Consider the following 27500-nt stretch of genomic DNA (forward strand, 5'->3'; position numbering starts at 1 on the left):
CCGTCCCTCTGCGCCGCCGTGCCGCGCTGATAAGGCCTTCAATGAGCAGCCACACGCTAATAATTAGCTGGCATTGGAATCGTGGCGTCAATGGGGTTTTGTTTGTCTCGCTCATGTCATCCTTTCAGACGGCGCGTTGGAAATTAACTTTATTTTCTGTTTTATTGTTGTTTTTTATTAAATCCCCAAAGAAGAAATAAATCCCTTCGTACAAAGCTAAGATGAATATAAAAATCGCCATCAATATGGCCGTAGAGCATGGTATATTCATGAGTGAAACATAGACTAAAGGCACACCTTGAAAATGGATTGGCCCGCAATGTGTCGCTGGCTTTGTTGACGCTTATCTGTCAACAAGAGGGCGCTTAAAAACTCTGTATGGCTTCGATATGACAGAGGGGTCTGATGCCGACTAGTCAGACATGTCTGCACACTCCACTTCAGATGCACTCCTCACGAGGCCCTGGGAATAACAACGATCGGCATTGTTAACTGTGTCAACAATGACTCGGTGTCCTTGGGAAGAAAAGGCAAGCGGCGCTGCACTTCACCATAGTTCCCTCCACGGGCTCACGCTACCCTGACCGGGAGGGAGATACAGAGTTCAGCTGCGTGATTTGAAGGCTCTGTGTACTTTAAAAAGGGCAACAAACTTTTCCAGTTGATAAGGTGTCAAGGCCGCACCCCCCCCCCCCCCCCCCTCCCCCCCACAGCGGCAGGCTAACAAGCTGCTCCGTGTCAAAAGCCAGACTTGACAACCCCCTTCTGTGAAGCAAACGTGGGGAGGCATCGTTACACCGAACCCTTTGGATATCTTGATGCGGGGCATTCGCCGCCCGGTAACCCCCGCCCCCACCCCCGGCCCAAAAAGATGAGGCAGATATGATATTTTGTGCCTCCGTTGTGTGAAATCTGTGATGTGAAATGATTTAATTAAGATAGGCCGCGGAGCCATAATTAATTCTGCCTCTCTCCGAGTTAGGCTTACTGTCAAGAACACAGGAAACGGCTCCGCCGGAATAAATTGCAGGAGGGTTGTCTGTGTGTGTGTGTGTGTTTTTGTGCCCCCCCCCCCCACACACACACACACACACACACACACATATGAGGGGGTAATGGGTTTGCAGCGCTTAGTTACTGTATTCTCCCAGAGCTGACAAAAGGTTTTGTCAATTCTTTTACAAGAGGCAGTGTTCTCAAAGTACAAGTGAGACCGCTGGCACTTCTTTTTTGGCGTCCCACCACCTTAGATCAAATCGCACATCAGTCCAGGAGTTTATTTTGCCCGTCAGTGAGGCGCGTCCTCCGGGGAACACTGTCAGTGGCAAGATGCGAAATTGAAGGATTCATGGCTGCTGCCAGGCAGGCGGCCACGGAGGACCTCCGAACGTTTGCTTTCCCCCGTTCTGGATTCCCCGCTCTGGCCGCCGTTCAGCCACCTGCGGTTTCCGATGGGAATGAAATGAAAGGGTAGCTCCGGGAGCGGTCTACAAGCGGACTTTGAGACTTTGAGACTGAATTCAAGAAAGATAATCTATTCTTTGTCCTTGTTCAATTACAGCTGGATCTGGCGTAAATCACATGGCCTAAACACCTGATTTAGTAATAATCCTTCACAGATTGTATTTGATACTAGTCTCCTCACTCTGCCCTTGACTAGTGCACCAACATGACTCCTTTGGATGCGGACAACTCGGGGGAGGGGGGGCCTCGTTCATCCAGGGGTTTCTCGCCGTCGGCCCCCGATCCCCAAAGTCCAAGACTAATCCCTCGAGCTACAGAATCCTCTGAGCTCGCTTTGGCCGAACGCGCAACGCCTGTCTCATTGTCGGGAGACGACGGGCCATAATGAGCGCCGCCGGAGCCGAGCAACTGCTGCTTTGAGCTTTCAAAGAGAAGGCCTAATTAAAGGCTGCTTAGTGACTTTTGACACTTTCTTTCTCGACATTCATTGCGGAGGATTCGTCAGCTATTTGCGTGTGGCGCAAATTCCGTCTCAGAGCTTTGCTGATGTTGTGCCGAACCCAGCGGTTTATTCTTTTTTATCCACCCCCCCCCGACAGCGAATCCCGAGACTTCCCTCGCTCTAATTTGCAGAACAAATTTCTTTACTTTGCAGCATCTCCCCCGCGCTAATAAAGACGTCTCGTCAGCGGGCAAATTCGTCCATTTGAACTCGCGGTATCTCGTCTGTGATTTGCTGTAAAGGAGTGCTGCACCGAGGGGCACCTTTCGGTAGAACAAGGCCCCGTGCTCTTTGAAGCACATTTGACTAATTGTGCAGCGATATTAGCCTGTCTGCTGGTCTGCAGCGTCTTCTGAATCGCCCAATGATGAAAAACCGGGCGCCTCCAAAAAGTGGCCTACTGTCTTATTTGGGCCAACTCTAATTGTCTCACTAATCTCTCCAGTGCTAAATGACCCGGAGAAACTGTGTCCCGCAGGGCAGGCTTACCCCGCTGATTGGAGACTTTGCCTTTTGTTTTGCTTGGCGTATTAAAACAGCACAGGCTGCTGATGTAAAGCCTGCAGAACTATTGGAAATGTAATTAAGGGCTAGCAGCAGCTTTTAAATGGTTGACTAGTGCGGAATCAAACGGCCCAAAAATACTTTTCTACGTGGGAAACGAGTCAGTCAATCGATGAGCATGCGGGCGTCATTCCCGGAGGTGGTGGGGTGGGGTGAGGGGGAGGGGGGGGGGGGGGGGGGGGGGCACATTTTACAGCAATAGTGGCTTCAAACACAGACCCCTCCGTGAGATATAATCATTTGCCGAGTCAATTTCATTTGCTGTTGAAGCAAAAAAATTGCTGTGTTTTGTCAAATGAGGCACAAAACTGAAAGAAACAGAAGAATGATAAAAAATAGACATTCCCGCACACACTCCTCAGCGCAATTGTTCGGCGGTGCCAAACGCCGCGGACATTTCCCATCGACAGGGAACGGGCTTTTGTTCATCACAAAACCATCTCCAATTTTATACTTTTTTCGTTTCTTTTCTCTCTTTTTTTTTTTTTTTAAAGCTTCTCTCTCTGACCGCTTTGTCCAAACAAGCTGGCCCATGGGGCGAGTGATCGAGCAATTATCAGAAACAGATTCAGAAAGCCCCCACTGTGGCCTTTTGTCCCTGACATCCGCTGGCCGGCTGGAATCATTAGAAGCATGTTCTCCTCGCGCCTTTTCTCCCCAGCAGCCTCGGAAACCTTTGTAGCACGACGCGACACCTTCGGAGCCGGCCAGAGTCCGTGCCCGGCCGTCTGTCATGTGCAGTAAGATATACAACACCAAGGTCTGTCAAACACTCACTCACTGCGCTGCCTCTGATACATATTCATGAGAGCAGCTTGAAGTACAGCTGTTTCCCTCCAATTAAAGTCTGCCGAGATTCACTGTTTTGGAAATATATGGTATTCTTTTTTTTTATATATTTAAAAGCTCATGTTTCTGAAACAGAAAACAACTGAAACAATGCAGCATCCATTGCGAAGATTTCAATGTGTGGTCTGTAATGAGGTGACGGTGCTGCTCCTCCCCCACAAACCCCCCAGCAGACTCAGGTAATGTAGAAAGGGGAAAGGGAAAGGAAGGGGGACGGGAGAGGGGGGATTATCCTATTAGACTCTATCAGAAGGATGTGAATGCCGCCGTGGTAACAGGTAGTGAACATCAGCCCAACTATCCGTGCGGAGCGCGATTAGATCAAGTCATCAAAAGATCCCTCTCACATCACATCAAAGCCCCTGGGCGGACCGGGCCACGTGCCCGCCATACCAACTGTGCAGAGAAAAAGAAGAAAAAAGGCAGAGCGGACCGAATCGGGGGCCTCGACGCGCAGACGTCTGCCCACTTCGATAGGAGGCGGGGAATGCGCTGTCCAAGGTCATTATTCGCAGGCAGGGCTCCAAGACACCAGCGGTCAAGGGAGGAGAAAGAATAAAAGAAAAAACACAGAGGACTTACCATCAGGAGGCTGCGGCGGCGTGAAGTGAGGAGGTTTGTCTGGAAGAGATAAAAAAGAGAAAGGGTTTTTAGTTTTTTTGTGTAGACCTCCTAGGGGGTGCGAGCAAAGTAATTGAGTTGCTACGCACGCAACAAAAAAGACACATTTTCTATCTGACACAATCTAATGCGATGACCGGGAGGAGGGGGTGGGGTTGGTGGGGTGGGGGGTGTGGGATGGGGGGGTGTTAATCGACAGGAGTACATTTCAGCGATAGCGCTATCACAATTGTTTTTGTCTTTTTTCTTATTGTTTCCATGCTCTTGTCATCCCAAACCACACCGCGGGACTTTTCATATCATAAGAGCACACGAGAATTGAAAACACTCGGGGTGAAGGGACGTGTTAGTGTGTGTAAGTGCGTGTGTGTGTGTGTGTGTGTGTGATAAGATCCGAGCGAGTGAGAGTGAGATAAGATTTGGGAATTCTACAGCGGTGAAGACATACTGCACATCAGTGAAAACGCACTCACTCCCCACCCCCACCTCCCCTAGCAACCATATGCAGAATGAATCAGATTTTTTTTGTCTACCCCCCTACTATATCAAATGACATCATGCTACTCTCTTGGACAACTCCCGGCAGACGATGACATAAGGCTTGTCGGGTTCGTGGGAGCCATAAAACAAGACCTGTAGTATCAAATGACCAAAGTATTGGGTAACACACACACGAAACCTGAGTTCTTTGCAGTTTTGAAACCCTTACGAGGTAGCTCTCGTCCAGGTAATGTCAATGCATTACATATGTATATGGAAAACATGCGGTTTGGACAATGTTTGGCAGGAAAACGCTTGGAATAGTATTAGTGATGAAACACTAATGTGCATTCTTTGTTTTTCCAATCGCACCATTGATTGTTTAGGCTGCTGGAAAATAGTGAAAAGGGCAATTTCCCAGAGCCTCGGCGGGGGTCTTCCAGGCTGCTTATGTTGTGCGGCAAACAAACCAAAACCTATTCCAGGACGGGGTGGAACCAGTATGTGTGGCGTCTTCGCTCGCTTAAACGATTGATCGCCTATTCATAAATGGTGGATTATAAAATGTTCCTTTTGGCTCATCATGTGAACATTTTAAGTGAGATATCTGCCGACGGCTTGGAGGTTATGCAAAGTGCATACATACACCATGGACACCGACTCATACAGAGCTGTAAGCAAAGAAAGAAGACTGACATGTCAAAACAGTTTGAACTATTTCTGACATAATACAAATCCGCTGATCTCCAGATATGACTTTGGTGTCATCATTTACCAGGCAACTCCTCCCGGATGGAGAGCCTCTTACAAACACAAAGTACTGGTGTACCAAGCAAAACCCCAACCCAAGCAAACCAAACCCTCCATACCAGACCGAACAGACCGAACTACCCCAACCCAACCAAACCAGACCGAACTACCCCAACCCAACCAAACCAGACGGAACTACCCCAACCTAACCAAACCAGACCGAACTACCCCAACCCAACCAAACCAGACCGAACTACCCCAACCCAACCAAACCAGACGGAACTACCCCAAACCCTCCATACCAGACCGAACAGACCGAACTACCCCAACCCAACCAAACCAGACGGAACTACCCCAACCTAACCAAACCAGACCGAACTACCCCAACCCAACCAAACCAGACCGAACTACCCCAACCCAACCAAACCAGACCGAACTACCCCAACCCAACCAAACCAGACGGAACTACCCCAAACCCTCCATACCAGACCGAACAGACCGAACTACCCCAACCCAACCAAACCAGACCGAACTACCCCAACCCAACCAAACCAGACGGAACTACCCCAAACCCTCCATACCAGACCGAACAGACCGAACTACCCCAACCCAACCAAACCAGACGGAACTACCCCAACCTAACCAAACCAGACCGAACTACCCCAACCCAACCAAACCAGACCGAACTACCCCAACCCAACCAAACCAGACCGAACAGACCGAACTACCCCAACCCAACCAAACCAGACCGAACAACCCCAACCTAACCAAACCAGACCGAACTACCCCAACCCAACCAAACCAGACCGAACTACCCCAACCCAACCAAACCAAACTACCCCAACCCAACCAAACTAGACCGAACTACCCCAACCTAACCAGCCCGAACTACCCCAACCCAACCAAACCAGACCAAACTACCCCAACCTAACCAAACCAGACCGAACTACCCCAACCCAACCAAACCAGACCGAACTACCCCAACACAACCAAACCAGACCGAACTACCCCAACACAACCAAACCAGACCGAACTACCCAAACCCAACCAAACCAGACCGAACTACCCAAACCCAACCAAACCAGACCGAACTACACCAACCCAACCCGCCATCTGCAGTCTGGCAGACAATTCGGGCCGCCTGACTCACGAAGCAGCGCTCCGGCGAGTTGCGCAGCTCACCCCAGACGCGAAGGGATAACGACCATCAATCACATCATCAATTACCCCCGCTTACACGTTTTGGTTTGTTTCCGGGGGCTCCGTCAACCACCGTGGCGAAGCCCACCCCCCCAACCCCTCCGTGATACCACGTCAGCTGACTTTTTTATTATTATTTAGGCTCGCTTAAAATTGCTTGTCATCAGCCGGGGCTTTTGGGTGGAGGTTTGGGGGGAGAGAAAGTGTGTGTGAGAGAGAGAGAGAAAAATGAGGAGAGGAGAGAGGCGAGGCGAGACTGTTGCTGGAGGTGAATAATGAAGTGTCGGCTGAAGCTGTTTCCCAGTCAGTCATGACGGTAACTGATTTCCATCTGGGGGGTGTTGGGTGAGTTGGGGGGTGTTCAAGAAAACATCTAAAACAAGTGAAATAGAAATTGTGGGAAACATAGAAGTTCTGCTGAGAGCACACAAACACAGAAAGCAGACATTCGCGCACAGACCAGCTGCTTCCTGTCTCGCATTTTGCGAGCATGCCTGAACACACACAAACACACGCGGACGCAATGTCGCACCGGACGAATCACAAAAAACTCCTGACAGAGAGAGAGAGAGAGAGTGCCGGGAGACGCTAAACGATTTTGTCACATTTACATAATGAAAGGACAAGATAAGGTCTTCCCATAAACATATCAGCCCCTCCCCCCCCCCCCACCTCCCCCCGTCCTCTTGCACCTGGCAGAGTCCCGCGTCAGTCGCCCATCATTCCCCCATTATTCACCCTATATCTTCAGAGAATCAATATGTGTCCGACGGTGACATTCAGGCATGTGCGGGTCTCTACCACTGAATGTGTGTCATCTTCCCCCCTTATTGGGGGTGGTTGACGTATAGTCACACATGGAGCGTGGGCTCCGTTGGCAGACAACGGTAGGGGGGAGAGTGATAGTTGGTCACTGTGTGTGTGTGTGTGTGTGTGTGTGTGTGTTTGGACATGTTTCACCCCTTATGGTGACAATAGAACGAAGCGAATCTGAGGTTACGCAGCTCCTCTGACACCCTTCCTCCCAGCACAACACACACACACACACACACACACGTCAGCACCACCAGCCCTGTCACCATCCTATCCAGCTGTCCTCGTGGCTCAACAGAGCCGCCTTTGCATTTCGTCTATTTTTTTCACCCCTGTCGCCTGATTTTTTGTATCAAGTCGAATAGAACCAAGTCTGTTCTGGACTGGATTTCACAACGTTCTGCAGCGGGGCTCCGAAACGAACCGTCCCCGCATCCCGGTCACCCACGTCAGCCGATTAGAACGAGAAGAGAGGTGGACGGATGCGAGAGGTGCATCCATAATGCAACGGGGACTTTGCCTCGTGCATGGCTGAAAAGTCAATAGCCCGGGAACAGACTAACAGAACGTCAGACACGGGACAGCAACCACGTTTAACCTCTCCCCTAACTACCTCTTCGACCTTCAGACCCGAAAACAAACAGTGCCTGTTTTTGACTTATTGTCTTATGATCATGGGGCACAAGCTAATAAAAGGGTGCACAGCTAATAGCCCACTTTGGAGAGTTAAGAGGACTTTTGCCTTTCACGCAGCCTAAACAAAGACAGGCCGGGCACTCAGAAACAGATTTGTGTGAGTCTGTGAGAGAGTTAGCAGCATGAGTAAGTGTTGACACACTTCAAAAGGATACCCAGCATGGGGTTTACAGAAGAAGAACCAAGAATCTACTGCGATGGCCTTCTTCAAAACTTCAAAAGCCTCGAGGCCAAAAGGACATGATGGTGTCCTCCAGAAGGCGTTTTGTCGCCATTCGCCCGCAGTTCAAAGTAAATGCCAAGTCTTTAGATGGGAAACATGAAACGTTTTTATCTGAATCAAGGAACCCCCCCATTCCTGACATTAAAGTCCACCATGAAAGGTAAAGTCAGCTCGATTTTAATGTGCGATGCAAAATAACTAATTTCCACCTGAATTCCGTCTCAAAAGGACGAAGCCAACACTATTTATTTTGTGTCAGTGTTCTTTTGCCAAACAGTGACCCATTTGCTTCGGTGTTATGAAAGTAAAATGGTGGTGTTTTTTGTTTGTTTGTTATTGAAACCAACGTACAGTTGTTGAGGAACAGAAGCACGGCGAAGCCCAGTGTGGACAAGGCCAGCAGGATCAGACAGATGTTGCAGGGGATCATGAAGTAGCGCACCACCAGGGACACCTTGTGCTGGTATCGGCAGTCCTGCTCCTGCGGCGGCGACGAGGGATAGTGGCACCCGCTCATGCTCCACTCCAGTGACCCCCTCCCCTCCATGGCGGAGGAGAGGACGGGACGCGGAGGGCGACGAGGGGTGCCCAAAGACCCGTTGGAAAAAATGATGGCGGCGGGGTGATGGCCGAGGAGGGAAATGTGAAGATAGAAAAGCACAACAACAAAAATACAAATGTACGCGTAATGGCTGGTGGGTTTTCAGCTACGGTTCCAGCTGTGCACCGGGGCGAGAACCCGGTGACCGTTTCTGTGAGAGAATCGCAGCAGCAAGCTTTCAGCGGTTTCCAGGCAACACATTTTTGGAGAGAATAACATCCATTTGGGAAAAGAGGAAACACATGGGACATGGGGGGGGGGGGGGGGGGGGGGGGGGCAGACAGGGATGACTACTACAGCCCCCCACCTGTCCACACAACCTCCATTCTGCTGGAAACTAATGGGCTTTCAATCTGTGCTGTGCTGTTCTGAAGTGGGTTATACTTACAGTGCAAACGTGTGTGTGTGTGTGTGTGTGTGTGTGCGCGCGCGCGTGCGTGTGTGTGGATTTAAGTGGGTGGTGATAACGTGTTTGTAAATGTGCGTCAGTGCGCTTTTGGCATGAACGTGTGGGGAGATGTGCACCTAAGCCAGAACAAAAATGTCGTGCTTTGGGATGTGGGCGTTTCAAATTGTCAAATATCCACACGGGAAAAAAGAAGAAGAAGAAAAAACAACTTCCACGCAGGCCGACAGTAAATCCAGAGACGGGATATGCTCCGTGTTCTCCCCAGTGAGCCTGACGGGCGTCACAAGTATTTCCCAAAGGGTCGACGGCCGAGCATCTTCTCCTCCAGCCTCCCCGGTGGCTCTCCTGAGCAGCGGGCTCGGCCCCGCAGTGACCTCAAACACGCTTTATTTGTATCCACTGGGGTACCGGCTCCTTCGGGCTCGCGGTTCCCGTGATCAGCAGGGCGGCCGGACAGCAGCTGGCTGCCGCTCGCTGAACCACATGCTCCCGGGGGATGTTGTTGTGTTCGGTTCCCCACCTTCTCCGTTTCCTTTCTCTCCTGCGTGACCGCCACTGCTCGGTTCGATAACCTTTTCACTCCGGGCCAGTCTCACGGAGTGGGTAAGCAGCTGCACCCCGCCCCCCCCCACACACACACACACGCCCAACACCGGACCCCGACCCCCGCGGCCGGTGCGCTTGGGACCGAAAGCAGGTCAGAAGAAGCGGCGCAGATGAGGGACCAACCAAAACAAAAACAAAAAAGTTGTGAGAGGATCCTCGAGAGCCGTCTTCTCTCTCCTCACTGCCCCCCCCCCCCGCCACCCACCCCCTAAACACGCCGCCACGGAAGAGCAGCACACACCAATGAACTCGTGGAAAGAAAAAAGGAGGAAGGAACAAAAAAAAGAAGCTCTGTGTGTGATCACAAATCAGCCTTGGAGCGCGAGGCGGAGATTTGTTGGGCTTCCTTCCCCCCGAGTGTCCGCGCCGTGCCGGAGAATCCCACCCAGATCACGAGAGGCGCAGCTTCTCATCGCGGCTCTTCTCTGCGCGTCCTCGAGCATCCAGTGGCTCGTCTTGTAGTCCAGCCGCGCTCCCGGACGTATGCGCCAGCGTACACACCCTCCCTCTACCCTTTTCCGTGTGTGTGCGGGGGGGGGGGGGGGGGTGGGGGGTGGGGGGGGGGATCCGACGGTCACTGGCAGCCAAGACAACAAATTAGGCTGCGGGGTTTATTCATAGCGCGCGCGCAATCCCCGGGCAGCAGGTAGCGGGTCCCGGTGTCAGCGCGCTCAGTCAGACAGCCAGCTGAAGCGGAAAGGAGCGAGTCAATGAGAGGACTCGGCAGCCAGACACGGCAAGACGGCGAGAGAGAGGGAGGGAGGGGGGGGGGGGGGGGAGTTAACGGGAGTGAGGACGAGTGCCGGCAACAAAAAAAAGGGCAAAGCAGCTCCTGACACTTCGGTCCACTTTTTCTTTTTTCTTCTTTCCTTCTATTGGAGAAAACAGCAGCGGCGTGTCGCTCCCAAACACTCTCCTCCTGAGCGCTGCTCTCTCAGCCCTCAGCCAGCGGAACGGATGAGCGCATAATAAGAGGGGGGGGGGAGTGGTCTTTAACAAAGGCGGAGGGGAGGGAGGGGGTTGGAGTTGGGTGAGGAAACAGAGGGGGGGGGGAGAACAAGAAAATGAGCGAGAATAGAGGCTTTGGGGGAATGGTACTCCAGTCCTGTCAGAGTGTGCGCGTGTGCGTGTGTGCGTGGGGGGGGGGGGGGGGGGGGGGGGGGCAAAACAAAAGAGGGCTATGGTCTTGGGAGATGTCAACCAACTCCTCCATTTGTTTGTAGCCTAATCAAAAGAAAGTCTCCTCCACAAGAGTTGGTGAGTTTCCACAAGATGTAATGAGGCAAAACTGAGAGAAAATAGGCCTTCTGAGGGAGGGAGGGGATGAGGGAGGGAGCACAACTTAAATCCACTGAAGTCAATCACATATCGAGTCCCTCCATGCAGCCTCACCCATGTGTTGTTGTTTTTTGACCAATATGTGCCACCAGTGCAGAAACAAGCCAGAGAGACTCCACAACGAGCCAATATTCGATTAATGAACAATCCCATTTGGACCTTTTTCTGTTCGGACTGGCTTTCATGACGACTAGGAAACAGTTTACCCCCCCCCCCCACACACACACACCCCCCACCCCCGCACCTTGTTCGTAAATGTTATTTCTACCAAAAAAAGAAGAAGAAAAAAGGCAGATCCGGCAAAATAATCTGCACGTTGCCCTTTTTAAAAGCAACGCGGTGACGAGGTCAGAATCGAGGGGCGGTTTGCACGCAGTGTTTTTAAGCCAGACCCTGCATCAATATCTACTTTGAACAAGCTCAACGGCAGCAGGCGCCAGATGCGAGGCGGTATCTATCATCAATTATTTATGTCTTCTTTTTTCCCCACTCTCTCGATTTGTGTCTCCATCTCCATCGCCAATCCCAACCCGCACACGCATACACACACTGGCGGTGGAGCGGAGCGCAGCGTCCACGGAGGGATGGCATGAATGCACACACACAATTGGCTTTTCTCTCTAATAGAAACACAAACACACGGCAAAATGGTCTATCTGTTTTTTTTTGTCTCTCTCCATCTCTCTTTCCAGCCTACAAGCTCACACAATTTGGACACACACACATACACACACACACACACACACACACACGCACAAACAGGTGTCTCCCCAAAAAGTAATTTATCTTTTTGGACAGTGTGTTCATTCCCAGGCTTTAAGCTGAGCTCTGTGGGAGAGACTCTTAATACAAGGGGAGCCAGGTTTTCAGACTGCCCGCTGAGGGTCAGGAGTTCAACACCCCCACCCCTCTCTCTCCCCAAGCCCCCTAATCATCAGCAACACCCCCCGAGCCCCCCAACCCTCGCCACCCTCCCCAGACACGTAACTCCAGACAGTCCACATCAGCTCTCGCGTTGCATAACAAAACCTGATTTATGGACTGACTGCAAAGAAAAAGGGAAACAGCTGCTGCGTCTCTTTTGCCTCCCGGTGCCACTTCCGTCCCGTAACGGTGCCTTTATCGTCCTGTTGTTCCAACAAGAGGCAGCTTCTGGCTGGGCCACCGGGCTGAAGCAATTAGGACACACACCGGGACATTCGCAAAGGCAAGGACGCCCGGGTTCTCCCAGCAGAGGGCGCTGGGGAGTCGGCCCAGGGTGCGCCCCACCCCCACCGCCCCCCACAGCCACGACCCAAATGAGATCTTCCGTCGAACATCAAAGCTCAGCTGCTTTGATCCATTTTTAATGCCACAAGTAGCGCACAAGGTTAACATCTCTCTCTCTCTCTCTCTCTGAAGGCTTTGAAAAGGTAATTTCCATTAGGGAGCCAAAGGAGCTGCTCTCCTGTTTAATGGTCTGGCAGGAGTGAAAGGTTGACGTGCGAGTGTGTGTGTGTGTGTGTGTGTGCCATGCTCTTGTTGATGCAGAGAGGGGGAGAAATTTGTCAAGTTCCATAACCGATTGACAATGATGCTTCAATCCAGGGTGTGTGTGTGTGTGTGTGTGTGTGTGTGTGTGTGTGTGCCATGCTCTTGTTTATGCAGAGAGGGGGAGAAATTTGTCAAGTTCCATAACCGATTGACAATGATGCTTCAATCCAGAGTGTCTGTGCGTGTGTGCGTGTGTGTGTGCAGCCCAGCGCACATCCCGGTCTTCTGGCCGGCCGACGTCAATCTAATTGATCCAAGAGAAAACAGTGGTCACCTTCGCTGAATGACAATTTCTCCTCCGGAAAGAAAAGGCCAGTTGTTACCTCGTGAAAACCACAGAGATTCGCCATTTTTTAAAGCTCAACCAGCGAGCGAGGGACGACCTCGTCCTGCGTCGTCTTTGCACGTGTCGGTCGAGGGGTCAGAGCACGTGCAGCTTCGGCAGCGACACAATGAGGCACAATGAGGAATCGTTAGAATCAGACTTCAGAGGTTTGAAAGCTGATTTCTCTATGATTAGGCGGGTTTGTCCTGGCGATACGGGACGCTTTCTCTCCGGCCGAGCGGCGCCCGGCCCACATCTTGTGGAACTCTCTCCTACAGGCAGCAATCACATGACTAAATATAAAATGAGCATTTACAACATTTTACCTGCGGTGCTGACTCGCGGGGAGCAAAAGGTGACCGAGGAAACTGCATTTTGCCCGAAATCCTTTCCGCCTGTTTTCGATGACACTACGGCCCAAGTGTGCCTGACTTTGGACCTTTTCCAAGCACACAGAAGCAGAGCTACCGTGCACCACAAAATAAGCGGTTATAAAGAGTGCTTCTCTTTTGAGGGGTGGGAGAGAGAAAAAAGCTGTGTGCGAAGATCAATCGCTAAACGCGACCACGGCAGCTTTGTACATTAGAGATAAATAATGAAATAATCCCAGTTGATGAATACAGCAATGCCCCATTAGAGTGGGGATTCTGTCCATTTTTCAAAGCAGGAGCTATCAAAAGCAAAGCTGTTGCCTTCACTGATGGCATTAGGGATCATCCCTTCCTGCTGCCCATTGTTAATGGGGGTTTTAATGATGCTGACGAAAAGGAAAAAACAGAAACGAAGAGAAGTCCGTAAAAAATGTAGGACGGATTTGGTAATTGCAGGCACTACAGCCTGTCTACGGGCCACTCAACTTTTTATTTTCACAGATCGTTGGCTGTAATGTTTGCGACAAACCAGGGCTGTTTCAGCCGGGCGTCTCATAGCTCAACCTGACAGTTGACACTTACTTTCTGGTATGTATTTATATGACCCCTCTGCCCCACATTACATGAGTGGAGTGATACTTATAATGAATCTAATTCCGCAGCGAGCTATGTCTTCGGGGCCACAAATTAGGCCGACAGCGGAAGGCCATGTCGAACTCCTCATGTGCATCGAGGCGTGCAGCCGGGCCGGTGGAGGGAAGCCCAGACTCCTCGCCCAGCGGGCCGCGGCGGTGAGGCGCTAGCAGGTGGGCCAATTGTCTCGCTACGGTATTAACTCCAATCATCATAAGTCAGACGTCGCCGGCAGCCTCGCAGACCTTTCCCGGCCCCCGGACTGAGCAGCGCTTGTCTATCAGCGGCGAAGGGGCCTCTCGCAGCTGTGCGTGGCTAACGGCGTTAACCTCTGCCGAACCGTTGTCGCAAGAAAAAAGTGTGAGCGGGAGGACAGGCGGTATGAGACGCTTCCATCGCGACAAGCGGGCACCAAACACCGACCGATGCGAGTGGAGAGAAAAGATAACTTCATTGTGCAATCGGTCAATGCTCGTTCCACAAATCTGTAACCTGAAATGACTTTTTAAGAAGCTACAGATGGCACGCAAAATGAAGAGGCCACCGCCCCCCGAACAGCTGAGGGAGCTCCTCGTCATTGATTCTCAACTCGACTGAAGGGATGAACGCTGTTCTTCTATTATCCCTCGTTTGCTGTTTTGATGCTGGAGGTGAGGAGCACCGTCTAAACCTCAAAAACAGACGCCTTGAAAACACAATTAACATTACACAAGTTACAAAGACAAATCCCAATGGACAAAAAAACTTCTGTCGCCTGGCACCACTCAATGAAGTCTCCCTTCATATTTCAGCCGCGCTGAAACACTTTTTTTTCCTGACTCAGTGGCACTATTGCGCAGCGTTGATGTAACTGTGAAACGAGAGAGTTCCCACACGAGGTGGGCTCCACTCAACGTGACTCAGAGCGTGACACATCGGACCGCTGTCCGGCACCAACTTGGGTACACTGTGAGCAGAGAGCGTGGCAAAATGCGTCGCCCCAGCAGCTGAACGAATCCCCGGGCCGTAACATGTGGGGGCCATCTTGACACCTGTCATTTAGGCACGCAGAGAGCCGGATCTGTGCAGCGGCGACATTGGTTTCGTTTTTTCCAGCCGATGCTGTTGAGCCATCCGGTCGATGTGATCCACATGTGCGCCATCGACGCTTCTAGCTGCATCAGCCTCTTCCTCCCACGCCCTCCCACGATGCCATGACCTGCTTTTCCAGCCGACTCCGAGCCAGCTCTTAGCCTGTGGTCTCATCCAGGACCTCTCCACTTGCTGGACATTGAGTTCCCTCCCACACTGAGCTGATTCCCCTCCTCGCCTTGTGGGGCTCATCTGGAGTCTAGCCCGAGGGCTGATGCTCTCAGGCCTGCGGCCCACTGACACTCCCTTTCCTTTTCCAAGGTCTTTAAATGAAAAAACTGACTTATTCAGGAAGCAGTACACTCACAACAATAACAATTACGGGATGCAATCTCCTCCCCGTGCCTCTGCCTTGCTCTGTTCAATTCAGATTGTCAGCGCCAACATTTCCCCTTTAATAGCACAAGGAAATGGCTCCCATGGTACAGGTGAATAATGACAAATAATGACGGAAAGAGGCAAAAAATTAAGAAAAGGAGAAAGAAGAGGAGAACGAGAGCAGCCCGGCCGAGCGATGGTGGCAGCGGTGCAGGGAGGCTCGGAGCGCGGTATCAGAGGAGGAGGGGGTTGGCTCGTACTGCCTTTACGCAGGAAAAGGCTGAAGGACGATACAGATGTCGGTGTCCGGCCAAGTCGGCCATCTGTCGCGGCGAGCCGGGGCCAAGTCACGCCGAGGAAGCGGCGGGAGACTCCTGACGACCAGTCATCACGGCGCTTTGGACGTGGCCCGTTCCCAACAGCAGATTACCTCGCACTCGGTGTAGGGAGGACATCGAGAGTGGACAGTTGGCATTGCTGCTTCTCATTCATTAGATATGTCTTGAGGGGTTTAGCAGGTTCACACCACCCCCACCCCCGCTCCACCTCCCACCCCCGAACGGCACAACGTACACACTGAATGCGTTGAGTGTGTCTCTGATGCGTGACAGCTCACACTTGCCACACAGACCGTAAAACCGAGGTTTCTAGCTTTTTTTCCCCCTTCTATCTCTTGTCTCTCTACATGTATTAATTGGAGTCATCAAGCCTCAGGCTACGCGCAAATTCCAGTTAATATAAAAACATATTCATAATTTAATTAAGTCCACTTTACGCCAGACGTATTACGGAGCCCCCCACCTGTAAAATTCCCCCCGTGTTCAGTCCGAACAAGCCGTAGGCCGCTGATAAAGGTTTGCTTTGGTGGTAATCTCGGCTTTTCTATTGGCACCAATCACAGAATGTTGACATGATCGCCAGCTAGAGGCAGGAACACCGGGAGAGTTACGCGGGAGGCCTGCTTATCACCCGTCAGTACGTTGACACTAATGTCAAGGAAAAGAAAGTCAAGTACGGAAAGAAAGTGTAATTTCACAAGCTCAAAATGCCACGGCCATGGGGATGTGGAACGGTGCCAAGACAGAAAGTGTTTCTTCTTCTCCTTCTCCTTCTTCTTTTTTTTTCTTTTTTACATTTCTTGCGAATAAAAGGTTTCAGTTATTTAATGAGCAGCATGTCTGGAGCGGAACATTGCGCGTTGACTTCAACTAGAAATCGACTATTCGAGATTCCAGCTCCATCAAAGGCCTGCCTGCCTGCCTGCCTGCCTGCGTACTTCCATACAGCAAATCCCTTGTGTTCGACATCAATACCGCTGCTTTTTTCTTCCTGCTTTTTCTGAACATCTAATTATTGTATCCGCTCCCTTTGTTTGTCCATACAACATACATCGGCGTGAGTTGTTCACACTGTGCCCAGGCAGGTTTACCTGATCGGCTTCCGACTTCAAAGCTGACAGTGACAGGCCATTATGCAGCGGGACCCTTTCATTTGCATTTACAGTAACGAACTCTCTTCTCTTCCCTTCCCTTCTTCCTCCTCTCTCGGCCCGTCACTGGCGGCTGGGCTTGCACATCGAGCAGGATCGTCCCGGATAGAGGGGCGGAGAGGGAATAATAATTGGCGAGCAATACCCCCCCCCCCCTTCCTTGTTGAGATGCAGCCCATAAATGAAACACCTATAAATGAAACGCCTATAAATTATGTATATGCCTAATCAGACGAGGTGTGCTCAAGTTATTCTCTCAAACACGACAGCTTCCTTTTTTTCCCTTTTTTCCCCCCATTCGAGTAAATAATTCTCGTTCCCTTTGGTGGAAGAGTGCAGTCAGAAGTAGGGAAGACTAATGAAAATATGCTGCCTAAATGACGAAATAGCAGTTTTCCGGCTGCAATCACATTCAGGAAAACGAGTGACCCGCTTAGCAGCAGGTATTGGAATGCATCCGGCGTTTTAGAGGGTTTGATGGATGGAAAAAAAAACGGATAACGTGTGCGTGTGAATGCAAACAAGGAGCACTTACTGTTAGCAACCAGGTGCCAATGAAATGAGACGCATCCATGAGGAACGGGGATTGTACAGCAGGAAACAACAACAACAACAACAAAACATCGACGCACTGATTCAATCAGGAGCTGGAGACGAAGCCAACTGGTGACGCATTTTAACGTGCATGCGAGCGAAATGAGCGCTGAAGTCAATCCATCGAGTCCCGAAACAGAGATTACGCAACAGTAAGCTGTTTGGCCACGACCACTGGAACGCCACATGGAAGCCTTTCCGCGTGAAACAACGCGAACTATCGTGGGCAGGCTTTTGAAGAAAACAGTGTTTACTCATCAAACACCTGTATCCCACCGTAAAGTAACCAGCCAGCTACCAGACAACAATATAGCCGCCCGTATAACCCTGAGACCAGCTGTCTGTCAAACCACAAGGTTTTAGCTGCGTTTTTTCCATCCACACGTTGCTCTGAGACTCCCGAACGCACACATCGACACATAAGCAGAACGAATTGGCATTCACACACAATACCAAATACAGAGACGGACGGACACACCTCTCCCTTCAAATGCCACAAGGTGCTGCGGGGGTTCAAATCAATGCCAAGATGGAAACCAGACCGCTCAATGAATGTTTTATAATGCTTTCATCACACTAAAAAAAAAGAAGTTTCAGACTGTGATACAACATTTTTAAAAAGCACCGGCAGGCAGCTCCACGAGCTGCAAGAGCTCACTATTGTTTCCTGACCTCCCTTTTAACTGCACACAGCCGAGAAATCATTTAGCTCATTTGCCGAGGCGGCTGATTAGCTGAAATAACCCCGCTTCCAAAGTCCCGCATTGACAAGCATCCCGCTTGCTAAAGTGTCCTTGAGCGAGACTGTGAACCGCACAGCCGGCTCCTGAGTGCTGCTGTCCTGTGGCTGAGGCTGATCCTCTGACCTCCATCGTTAAGGAAAAAAAGAGAATTTCTCCACAGGGATCAATAAAGTATCATTCTTTCTGATGTCAAGTCACGGCAGAACCCCCCACCTCTTAATCTTCCCCTCGGTGATTGGCCTCAATTATCGCTTCTAACTGGTGCCGGCAAAGGTTGAGGGTACAGTGCATCGCCGCGGAGCAAAGCAGACGAGGAAAAATAAATTACATGAAATTGAAGTCGCCGAGAAGCGTCTGCCTTGCGTTGGTCCGGGCTTTAAGAGTTCAGAACAGAGGGACTGGAAATGGGTGGGCTTCATTGTTAGCACAACAGCCAAAGGTAACTCTAATACCATAATATCATACTGAATCTTCTCCGCCCCGTGCTATCCAATGTGCTTTGCGTTGGCCTGTGAGCAGTCTCGGCGATGTCCGTGTCTTTCGGTTTATAGGTCCCATGTGCCCTTGGGTCTAAATAAGCGGGTATAGATTGGATGGATGGATGACCACGAAACCAAAAGCATGTATCTCGTGTGAATCAATAGACCGTGGACGTTCAGTATCTGTACGTACGTGTGTGTGTACGAATTTCTACAAGTCCTTCTCTCACGGCCATCCCTCTCAATCTCCATCAGCCACGAGTGTGCCGATGTGTCAACTCGCCTGTCATCCAGAAGTGGCGGGGGGGGAGAGAGAGAGAGAGAGAGAGAGAGAAGTGGACCTGTTTTTTTTCTTCTTTTTTTGCGAGCATTGACGTGATGAACAATGATGAGCTTGGCGTGTCGCCGAGGCAACGAGGCGGGCGGGGGGGGGGAATCAAACACATGTATCTTGGCACGTCCTCGCACCACCACACACCCACCTACCATGTGCACCCAGCGGCACTCCACCACATCGGACACCCCCCCCCCCCCCCCCCCCCCTTTCGCCACTTCCCACCAAAGCAGTTGTATCAGTCTACAAGCATAGGTACAGAGAGCGAACCTCCCATCCAAAGTCTCACATGTCGTGCCAAATTCACACGATCTGCACGGAGACAGCAGGGGGAAGAATTATTGCCCCGTTGCTACGGTAACACCTCGTATGCAGAAAGAAAAACACCATGCCCGTTGGTATGAAAAATTACAAAAATGGCGATTTGTGAGATTTCATTTTTGAAAGCCATTCTGGTGTCGAGGGGAAGGAGGGGGGGGGGGGGGGAAAGCGCAGAAATAGATGGGGAAAAAAGATTGGCGGTGATAGAGGGAGAGAGGAAAAATAAAAGAGACTCAGGGATACAGTGAATAGGGTGGGGTGGGGGGGGTGGGGCTTCACTGGCAGCAATTTGCAGCAGTGCTTCAGACAATTTGGGTCACTTCTGTCACCGTGCTTCTATGAGACGAGCAGAAACACCTCATCCGCCATTCATTTCATTTGGCTTCCACTCCGACACCTGCAGGCCATTTGCATTCTGTCAGTTGTACCCCTCCCTTTCATTTCTACGCACGTCACCACATTTCCTGAATGATAACACACTGGCAATTCCTGCACTGGCGTAGTAGCACGGGCCAGGAGACGACACCGCCTGCATCCAAAGAAGGCGCTTTTTCTTCCCTCTCTCTCTCTCCTCCAATCCGGTCCTTCTTTGTCCCTTAGTCCCAGTCCCCCCTCTCAGGTTTCTACCTACAACCCCCCCCCCCCCCCCCTCATTTCTTGATCAAATCCAGATCTTCTGCCGTCTGACCCTTGCGTGCCCTTGCAGGGCCCGGTGTCGTCGTCGTCGTCGTCGCCCCCCCCCCCCCCCCCCCCCCCCCCGGAGCAACCGCGCCATCGCACCAGAGCAAGCGGTGTGCAGTATTCATCGAGTTGAAACCTGGAATGTTCTTCAAATCCAGTCTGGAGCAATTTTGCCGCGAGGAATATACCTTAAAAAATGTAACTGTAGTCTTAGAGAGAGCAGCACAGCAAGAAAAACAGTCTGACTGCCTCAGAGAAAAAGAGAATTTCAGGCTGGAGGAATATGAATGCTGTGAATCTATATTTCAGAATGCATCCATATTCATGAGACCGTTTTTAAGCAGCTCCATGCAATTATTACATAGCGGTAGCCCCAAAATGTCAGAGAGAGAAGAAAACGGTTTTGGACTGTCGAGGATTAGGAAACACTTCATGTTTGCCGATCAGGCTGGTGTGTGAAGCTTTATAGCGATAAAGGTTCTAAAGGGATAAGAGAGAAAATAAGGATCTCACACCGGAGTGCTGCTTCCTCAAGATGGAACACTTGCCCACTTGTTTGTCAGACAGGATTTCACTCTAGGTAATCCTTGAATTCCCATTTCCTCCGTCTTTTACCTTTACTGTTTAGAAGATTGCCCGTCGATGCTCATTCATATCTTTCAGACGGTGTCTGCTCGGCCTCGGTGGACATTACCGCTTAATGTCAACTCTGTCTTCCCTTCTCAAAAGTGTCCGTCGAACTCGTGCATTTGATTCTTCCCGCAAAATAATGAACCAAACGTTGAGGATGTAAACGCCCCAAAAAAAAAAGCACAGACAAAACCCACATTTCTTTAAATGCTTCGATAATGTTCATGATTGCGATTTCAATAAGGCCCGTGGTGATTATTTAGTCTATGAAATGCTTCTCCGACAATGTACGCCAGCACGAAGCAGGCAACTAAAGGAAACCTCTGGATTCATGAGAGGAGCACAGTCGCGAGGAGATTCGTCTACGAGGATCGATGCACTCCACTGGAAGCGCGGAGCGGTCCTCTTGTCGTCATGAAGGGACTCCTGGAAGTCACTGCATCCGACCAGGAATTCGTCCCTCACATAACCCTCCATAAGCAAAAAAACGTAGTTTGTTGTTGTTGTTGTACATATTAAACAAAAACGCAATATGTGTTCATGCGCGCACTGGAGCGGCGCTGCTCGGTGGAGTTTTTGTTCCCCGTTCACGTTCTCCGTATTTAACAAAATGTCAAATGTTTCCCACGAAGAAACCAGCAAGCGTGCGGCACTTGTGCGACTGTGGGTCAGTGGTTAGAATCGGAGGATCAGCGGTTCGATCCCCGGTCACGGCCCTAGTCGATGTGTCCTTGAGCAAGACACTTAACCCTGAATTGCTCCCCGTATGTGGGGATAAAAGCATCAGCTAAATGGAATGTAATGAAGGTTTGATTCATTGCTTTAGTGATTTGGCAAAGTGTACTTAGATGATCTCATCTACTTCCAAATGTAAGAATTATCTCCCACTGGACTTCAACGAGTCTTTGGTGATGGAAACTGTTGTTCTTTGACAAGCAGCGGATCAAACCACCGACCATTCACCTTTTGCTTATGCACGGTGCATCTTTCATTAAGAGTCGCGCTTCCGGCAGCTTCACGATGACTTAAACATGCACGCACACGCGCACGCTCTCTCCGAGCGCCGCGTGTGTGTGGTTGCTGTGGGGCTGTAGATTCCCTGTGATGAAGAATCTAGGGCAAACCCCTTAAGTGGAGTGGAGAGACGGGGGGAGAGAGAAAGAGAGAGAGAGAGAGAGAGAGAGAGAGAAAGAGGGGGGAGATCATCAGAGCCATTACTGCGTGATAAATGATTTTGCTAGCTGGTGAGGTGCCCTGAGGGAGACGGTGGGGCAGAGTGTGAGTGTGAGTGTGTGTGTGTGTGTGTGTGTGTGTGTGTGTGTGTGTATGTGTGTTGTGGGGGGGGGGTTAAACCTGTGGCTTACTTCTATCAAGATCCCGTGGCACCCACGTCCTACTAATGCAATCTGCTTCATTACAAGGGGAGAGGGGAGTTAAAGATCCAACCACACACACACACACACACACACACACACACACACACACACACACACACAGACACGCGCACACATACAAATCTGAACAGTACCGATTCACATTTTCTGTCTGTCTCTCCAACACATGCATGTAGCCCACACACAAGTTGAACTATGCACACTATCTAACTATCTATCACAGACACAGCACACAATATCAAACTTGTCCACACACACACACACACGCACACGCACAATCTCACACTCTGCAGGCAATCACATCTCAGGGGAGAAGGAGAAGGAGCCAGGCCGAGCTCAGAGGAGGAGGCAAATTAGAGCAGAGTTGAAAGAGCAGAGTGGTAGATGGAGAAAGAGAGAGTGGGGGTGGGGTTGGAGAGAGAGAAAGAGATTGGGGAGGTCAGGGACAGGTGGGTGGAATGGACCGACTGCTTCAAAAAGGGGGGGGGGGGGGGGGGGGGGGGGGGGGGGGGGGGGGAGTGTGTGAGAAGAGAGGTGTGAGAAGAGAGTAGGAGAGAGAATAAAAAGAATCAGGTTGAGTAAGAAAAAAATAAAAAAGGGATTAGATGTTAAGAGCTTGAATGAATGGGAGAGTGGGTTGAGAGAGCGAGAAGAAGAAGACACGAGGGAGCTGGAATGACAGCGAGGAGTTGAAAGGGTGAGCGCGAGGGAGAGACGGCGAGAGGGTAATGGCTGGTATGGAGAGGCGCGAGCAGCTCCTGCCAAGATAGAGGAAGAACCGGCGAGCGAGAACAGGGAGAGAAATTGAGCAGCGTAACCCCCAAGACCCCGCTGTCTGCCGAGGAGAGCTGTGTGTGTGTGGGTGTGGGTGTGTGTGTCGAAGTGTGTGTGTGTGTGTGTCTACATCGTCGTATGATGCACGCTTCGCTGGCAGTGTTGTGGTGTCAGGCTCCTCGGTTTCTCTGTGGGTCTCTCCCCCCCTCCCCCGGGGAGCTCTTCTTGCTGGGGTGAGACAGCCTGCTCGCCTGCCAGACTACCAGACAGCCTGCCTGGCAGTCGGCTTCGACCTCTGGACGAGGCCCAGCAGGTGAGACGCAGCTGGATGAGCTCCGACTCGGAGTCCGAGTAGCACATCACCAGCCAGTGTGCAGTACTCCCTGAGAAGACGCACCCGGGGGCCCCCGGATAATATCCGTGGGCATTCTTCATTTTTTTTTGTGTGTGTGTGTGTGTGCAATGTTCGTTAGCATTGAGCGAGGAGACACGCCTGTTATCCGTCGTGTTATCCGCCTGGTGATGTGCTGCTGACCCTTTTCCCAGCTTTTGATTTCTCCAGGACTTTTTAACGGTGAGCGTGGCTTAGGTAACATAAAAGGCTCGAGGAACCATGAACACAAATTGATAATCTACAGGAGGTGCACTGTAGACGCACAGATTCTGATTTTACAGGAAATGCAAGCACTTCAGACAGAGTCTGGGCACTAGATGGGATCACTACTCCAGGTAGCAACGAGATTGAGATACGACTCACTATGTGTCATTTCTTACTATATATATATAACGTCCAGATGTCTGACCGTGGCTCAAAGCAGGAGTTGGCTTCAAATAGCTGATGATGCAAGACATAATTTAAGAGTAAGCTTGATCATCCCTTTAGCAGAGTTTATCTTCGCTTTGTCCCACATCCCCGGGTCAATAACGTTAACTCATCGACCGCCCCTCCCTCTGTTGTCGATAAAGCACACTGTAGCCTTTTAGCTTCTGTCCCCCCCCCCCCCTGGCTGAGCGTGGTGTGTGTGTGTGTGTGTGTGTGTGTGTGTGTGTGTGTGCTTCCTTGTGGCGGTTTTTCCTTCTAAAAAAACTCGTAAAAAAAACATGCCATTTACCCAGAGGGACAAGATTTTGAAGGGAGTTTAACGGGGACGATGATTTGTAGGTGGGAAGGGCCACGAGGCCACTGCCGAGGTAAAAAGAAAGAGAAATGATTTGGGCCCCGCTGCCCTTTCAAATCCTTCTCCTTCTCCGGTGATTCCAGCTCTGGCTGTTTTCCGAACATCGCTCTCCATCTTATCGATCGGCGAATCAGCCGCCTAATAGACAGGTATAGAGCTTGGGCGCTGAGCGGGGTTGAGACTCGAGGGGTGAAAGAGTCACGGAAACGGTGACGAATATTGAAACGGGCAATTAAGGCTGCTTGGAAAAAAGGACAGAGAGTGACACAGGAAAGGAGAAGGGGAGGGAAGCGGAGACGTGTCACCGGCTCCCGGAGGCCGAGGGGCGAGCCAAATAATTCACCTGGGAATACCACGTCTGCTACAGACCATCGACTGACCGACAAAGAAATAGAATGAGGGAGAAAGACTAAGAGAGACACCCCCCCCCCCCCCCCCCCCCCCTCCTTTTTATCCTTGTTGTGTTTGTTTTTCTTCCCTCTTTCGCTGCCCAACCTGTTTCCACAGCAGAGTGCACTGGCCACGAAAAAAGACATCTGCAGTCGATCATGACAAACTGCCCGCGTCTCGTCCATTTGTTTCCCTGAAAAAAACCACGGAGCGAGTAGAAGCTGCAGCTGCTGCCTCTTTCGGGATTCTTTTCTTTTTGGAATTACGACGCGAGTTTGAACTTCGTCTGATTCGGTCACGCCAATGTCGTCACAGACAAATCGAAGCAGAAGTGGAGAAGACGATCTTAACTTTTTATACCAACGGTGGATTCAGTCATTATTCCTGTCAGGTCGGTTTAAAAAGCCTTGGAATGCAGCATTTAGGCCTTCACTTCACCCGCGGAGTGAACGAGGAGCATCAGGTTCACTACTTGTTTCCAAACCTAAAGAGCTCCTCTTTTTCTAAGAAGAGAGCACACACACATTGGCCCTCGCTCCCCAATTGCTCTAGTTTTCCCCCTGCCGAGTCCTCATTATCAGCCAAAGAAAACAGAGCTGAGTGAGTGTGTGTGTGTGTGTGTGTGTGTGTGTTAGAGGGGAAGTGCTGGATGGGAGCGTGGGGAAGGATACGAAGCAGAGGAAGGAGAAGTGATGGGTGTGACTGAAGAGCTGTGGTGCGGCGGCTGTCAGCCTTTGTAGGTCAGCGTAAATGTTTAATGCTTCATGCTGATGAGCTAACACTCTATCTGGTTCTCGGAAAGATGCACTCTGAGCTTTCCCAAGCCACCCCTCCACCGCCGCCACCGCCGCCGCCGCCGCCACCGCTCACTACAAACACGATTCTCACACATTTGCAGGCATGAGGCCGAGCCCCTGATTATGTTCCCCGCGACCTCTCGGCAATGCCAATTAAGCGTGCGTGTGACAAGATGGACAAAAGTGCCAATTAGGCTAATCTACCTCTGCTTACACCCGCCTCCCCATCGCCTTCCCAGCAGCAGCTCCCGGCCTCCTCTCCCCGGCGTCACTTAATGGATTTCCATGCCACGATCTCTCTCCCAACACGTTACATCACCACAGCGAGTCCAAAATAATGTAACTTTAATAGGCTCGCTTTAACATCCGGTCCGAAGGCAGGGCGAGACGTTTTGGCTCTTGCTTTGAGCACACGTCATTATTTAGCCCGGGGGACGCGTCGTAATTGAAAGGGTGTGATAACAACGTCGCCGTGTTGCATGCGCCACGTGAAGAAAGCGGGAGATGGATTAGTGTTGGAAGAAAGTCAATTCAGTTAGCGAAGGTTTGGCGAAGAAGCCCCACGATTACCTGTTTATCTTAACAATTAGGGGGACCGTAATCTTTTCTTTTGCCTTTTTTCTTTAAATGAGAAATGCTGCTTGCCACGAGGCACAATCACCTCATAAATAATAATCCCCCAACCAGTTTTCTTCAATTTACCACACAATGGATTATAGCTTCATTCTGGTGATAATGGGAGTAGACGCTTGAGGAAATAAAAACGTAAAAAACATATACATCTGGAGTCATTACCCAATGACCCCCCCCCCCCCCCTCCCCCCCTAAGGACAGGAGCGAATAAACAGGTGGAGGTATTATTAAAAACAACGCGCAGTTGTCTCAACGACAAATACTGCTTGGGTTCGATCAGCAATCATTTCAAACACTGGTGCAGTTATGTTCAACGCGTACTCATTAAGGATTCAGAGGAAGCCTGGCCGTTAATGGCTGCCTCCCACACCCTACTTGATGGGGCATGCTTTCCATTAAAGGGAGCGTATTTTGGACGCTTACAGTTCGATCATAAAGCCCCACGTGTTTGTGCGTCGCCACTTCCTCGGCTCTGATGCAAACGAGCCTCCTCGCCGACAAAATGTCAAACGCGTCACTGTCGCCGAAGGTAATTGGTGCTGAGAGCGGGACGAGAGACTGCGTACGCGCTCTGTCACTCGGGGCAGCTCCTTTTTCTGGCTCGGGTTTGTAAAATAAATGTATCCGCGTTTTATTGTTCGGGGGGGGGGGGGGGGGGGGGGGGGGCCTCCAGCACTGCTCGGCGTGGCCAACGAGACAAGACGGTGTCCTCTGCGCTGGGTGTGGCCTGGATTCACACAAAGACCCCAGTGGGTCAACGCCTGAGGAGGCCGTCTGTGAACATGGATGACTGGACGGGCGAATTGGGGACAGCGGAGGGGATTGAAGGAGCGACAGAGTAAAGCAGATGGATATATGTATATATATATATATATATATAGTGGGGGGGAGGGGGCCAATGAGATATCTGGGTTATGGCTCCATTAAAAAGAAAACACTGATGACATACATAGCCGCAAAAGTATATCCAATGATTCGGAGTGAATGCCTTTTCCAAATGAATGCCCTTTTTTCTTTACCCCATGGGGGTTGAGACTAACCCTGTGCCCCCTAACACGTTAAGCCCCCCACTATCCAAATCCACAGCTGACACCATCGCTTTTAGCTCCCCTTTTTCTGCAAAAATGCAACACCACAGCCTCACATCTCGGGCTAATGGAGACCTCACCCCGTGTCTCTCCCATGAGGCCGTCTGTCCTAGGGAGGAAATGGGGGGCGACGGCGGGAGGAGGGAGGAGGAGTGTGCTGTGATGGGACGGGGTCTGGGGCCTCTTAATCTGGAGATGGACAGGGCGGGGTGTGAGGAGGCTACACACACACGCACACACACACCAGATGGGTCACCCAACCCCCTGACCCACCCCCCCCCCCCCCCCCCCCCTCTCTCTCTCCATTCGCATATACCTACTTAGCAAGACCTTGGGCACGTGCAAACGTGCACACCCTTATCCCTTATCCGCATATACAGTAGGTGCGATCATGGGTGAAATAGATTATATTACCATAACCTAGATATTCTAACCCCCCGCATGACCCACTGGGTCGTGATGGAGGCGCTGCCCTTGGCAACGCAAACCCAACAGCAGCAGCACCACAACGGCGGAGCAGACTCCACGCCGGCTACTCAGCTCAGTCA

The 27500-nt window shown here is 51.0% G+C and overlaps 1 protein-coding gene across 1 annotated transcript in view; it reads right to left on the reverse strand.

Annotated features, from left to right (window-relative positions):
- agrn (agrin) overlaps nt 1-27500 on the reverse strand; it is a 204256-nt gene that overhangs the window by 115786 nt on the left and 60970 nt on the right. Inside the window, 1 exon segment of the mRNA XM_034538350.1 lies at nt 3962-4000. Coding sequence (XP_034394241.1) covers nt 3962-4000 — 39 coding nt within the window.

This window comes from Cyclopterus lumpus, chromosome 7 (assembly GCF_009769545.1).
Source record: "Cyclopterus lumpus isolate fCycLum1 chromosome 7, fCycLum1.pri, whole genome shotgun sequence".
Taxonomy (NCBI): domain Eukaryota; kingdom Metazoa; phylum Chordata; class Actinopteri; order Perciformes; family Cyclopteridae; genus Cyclopterus; species Cyclopterus lumpus.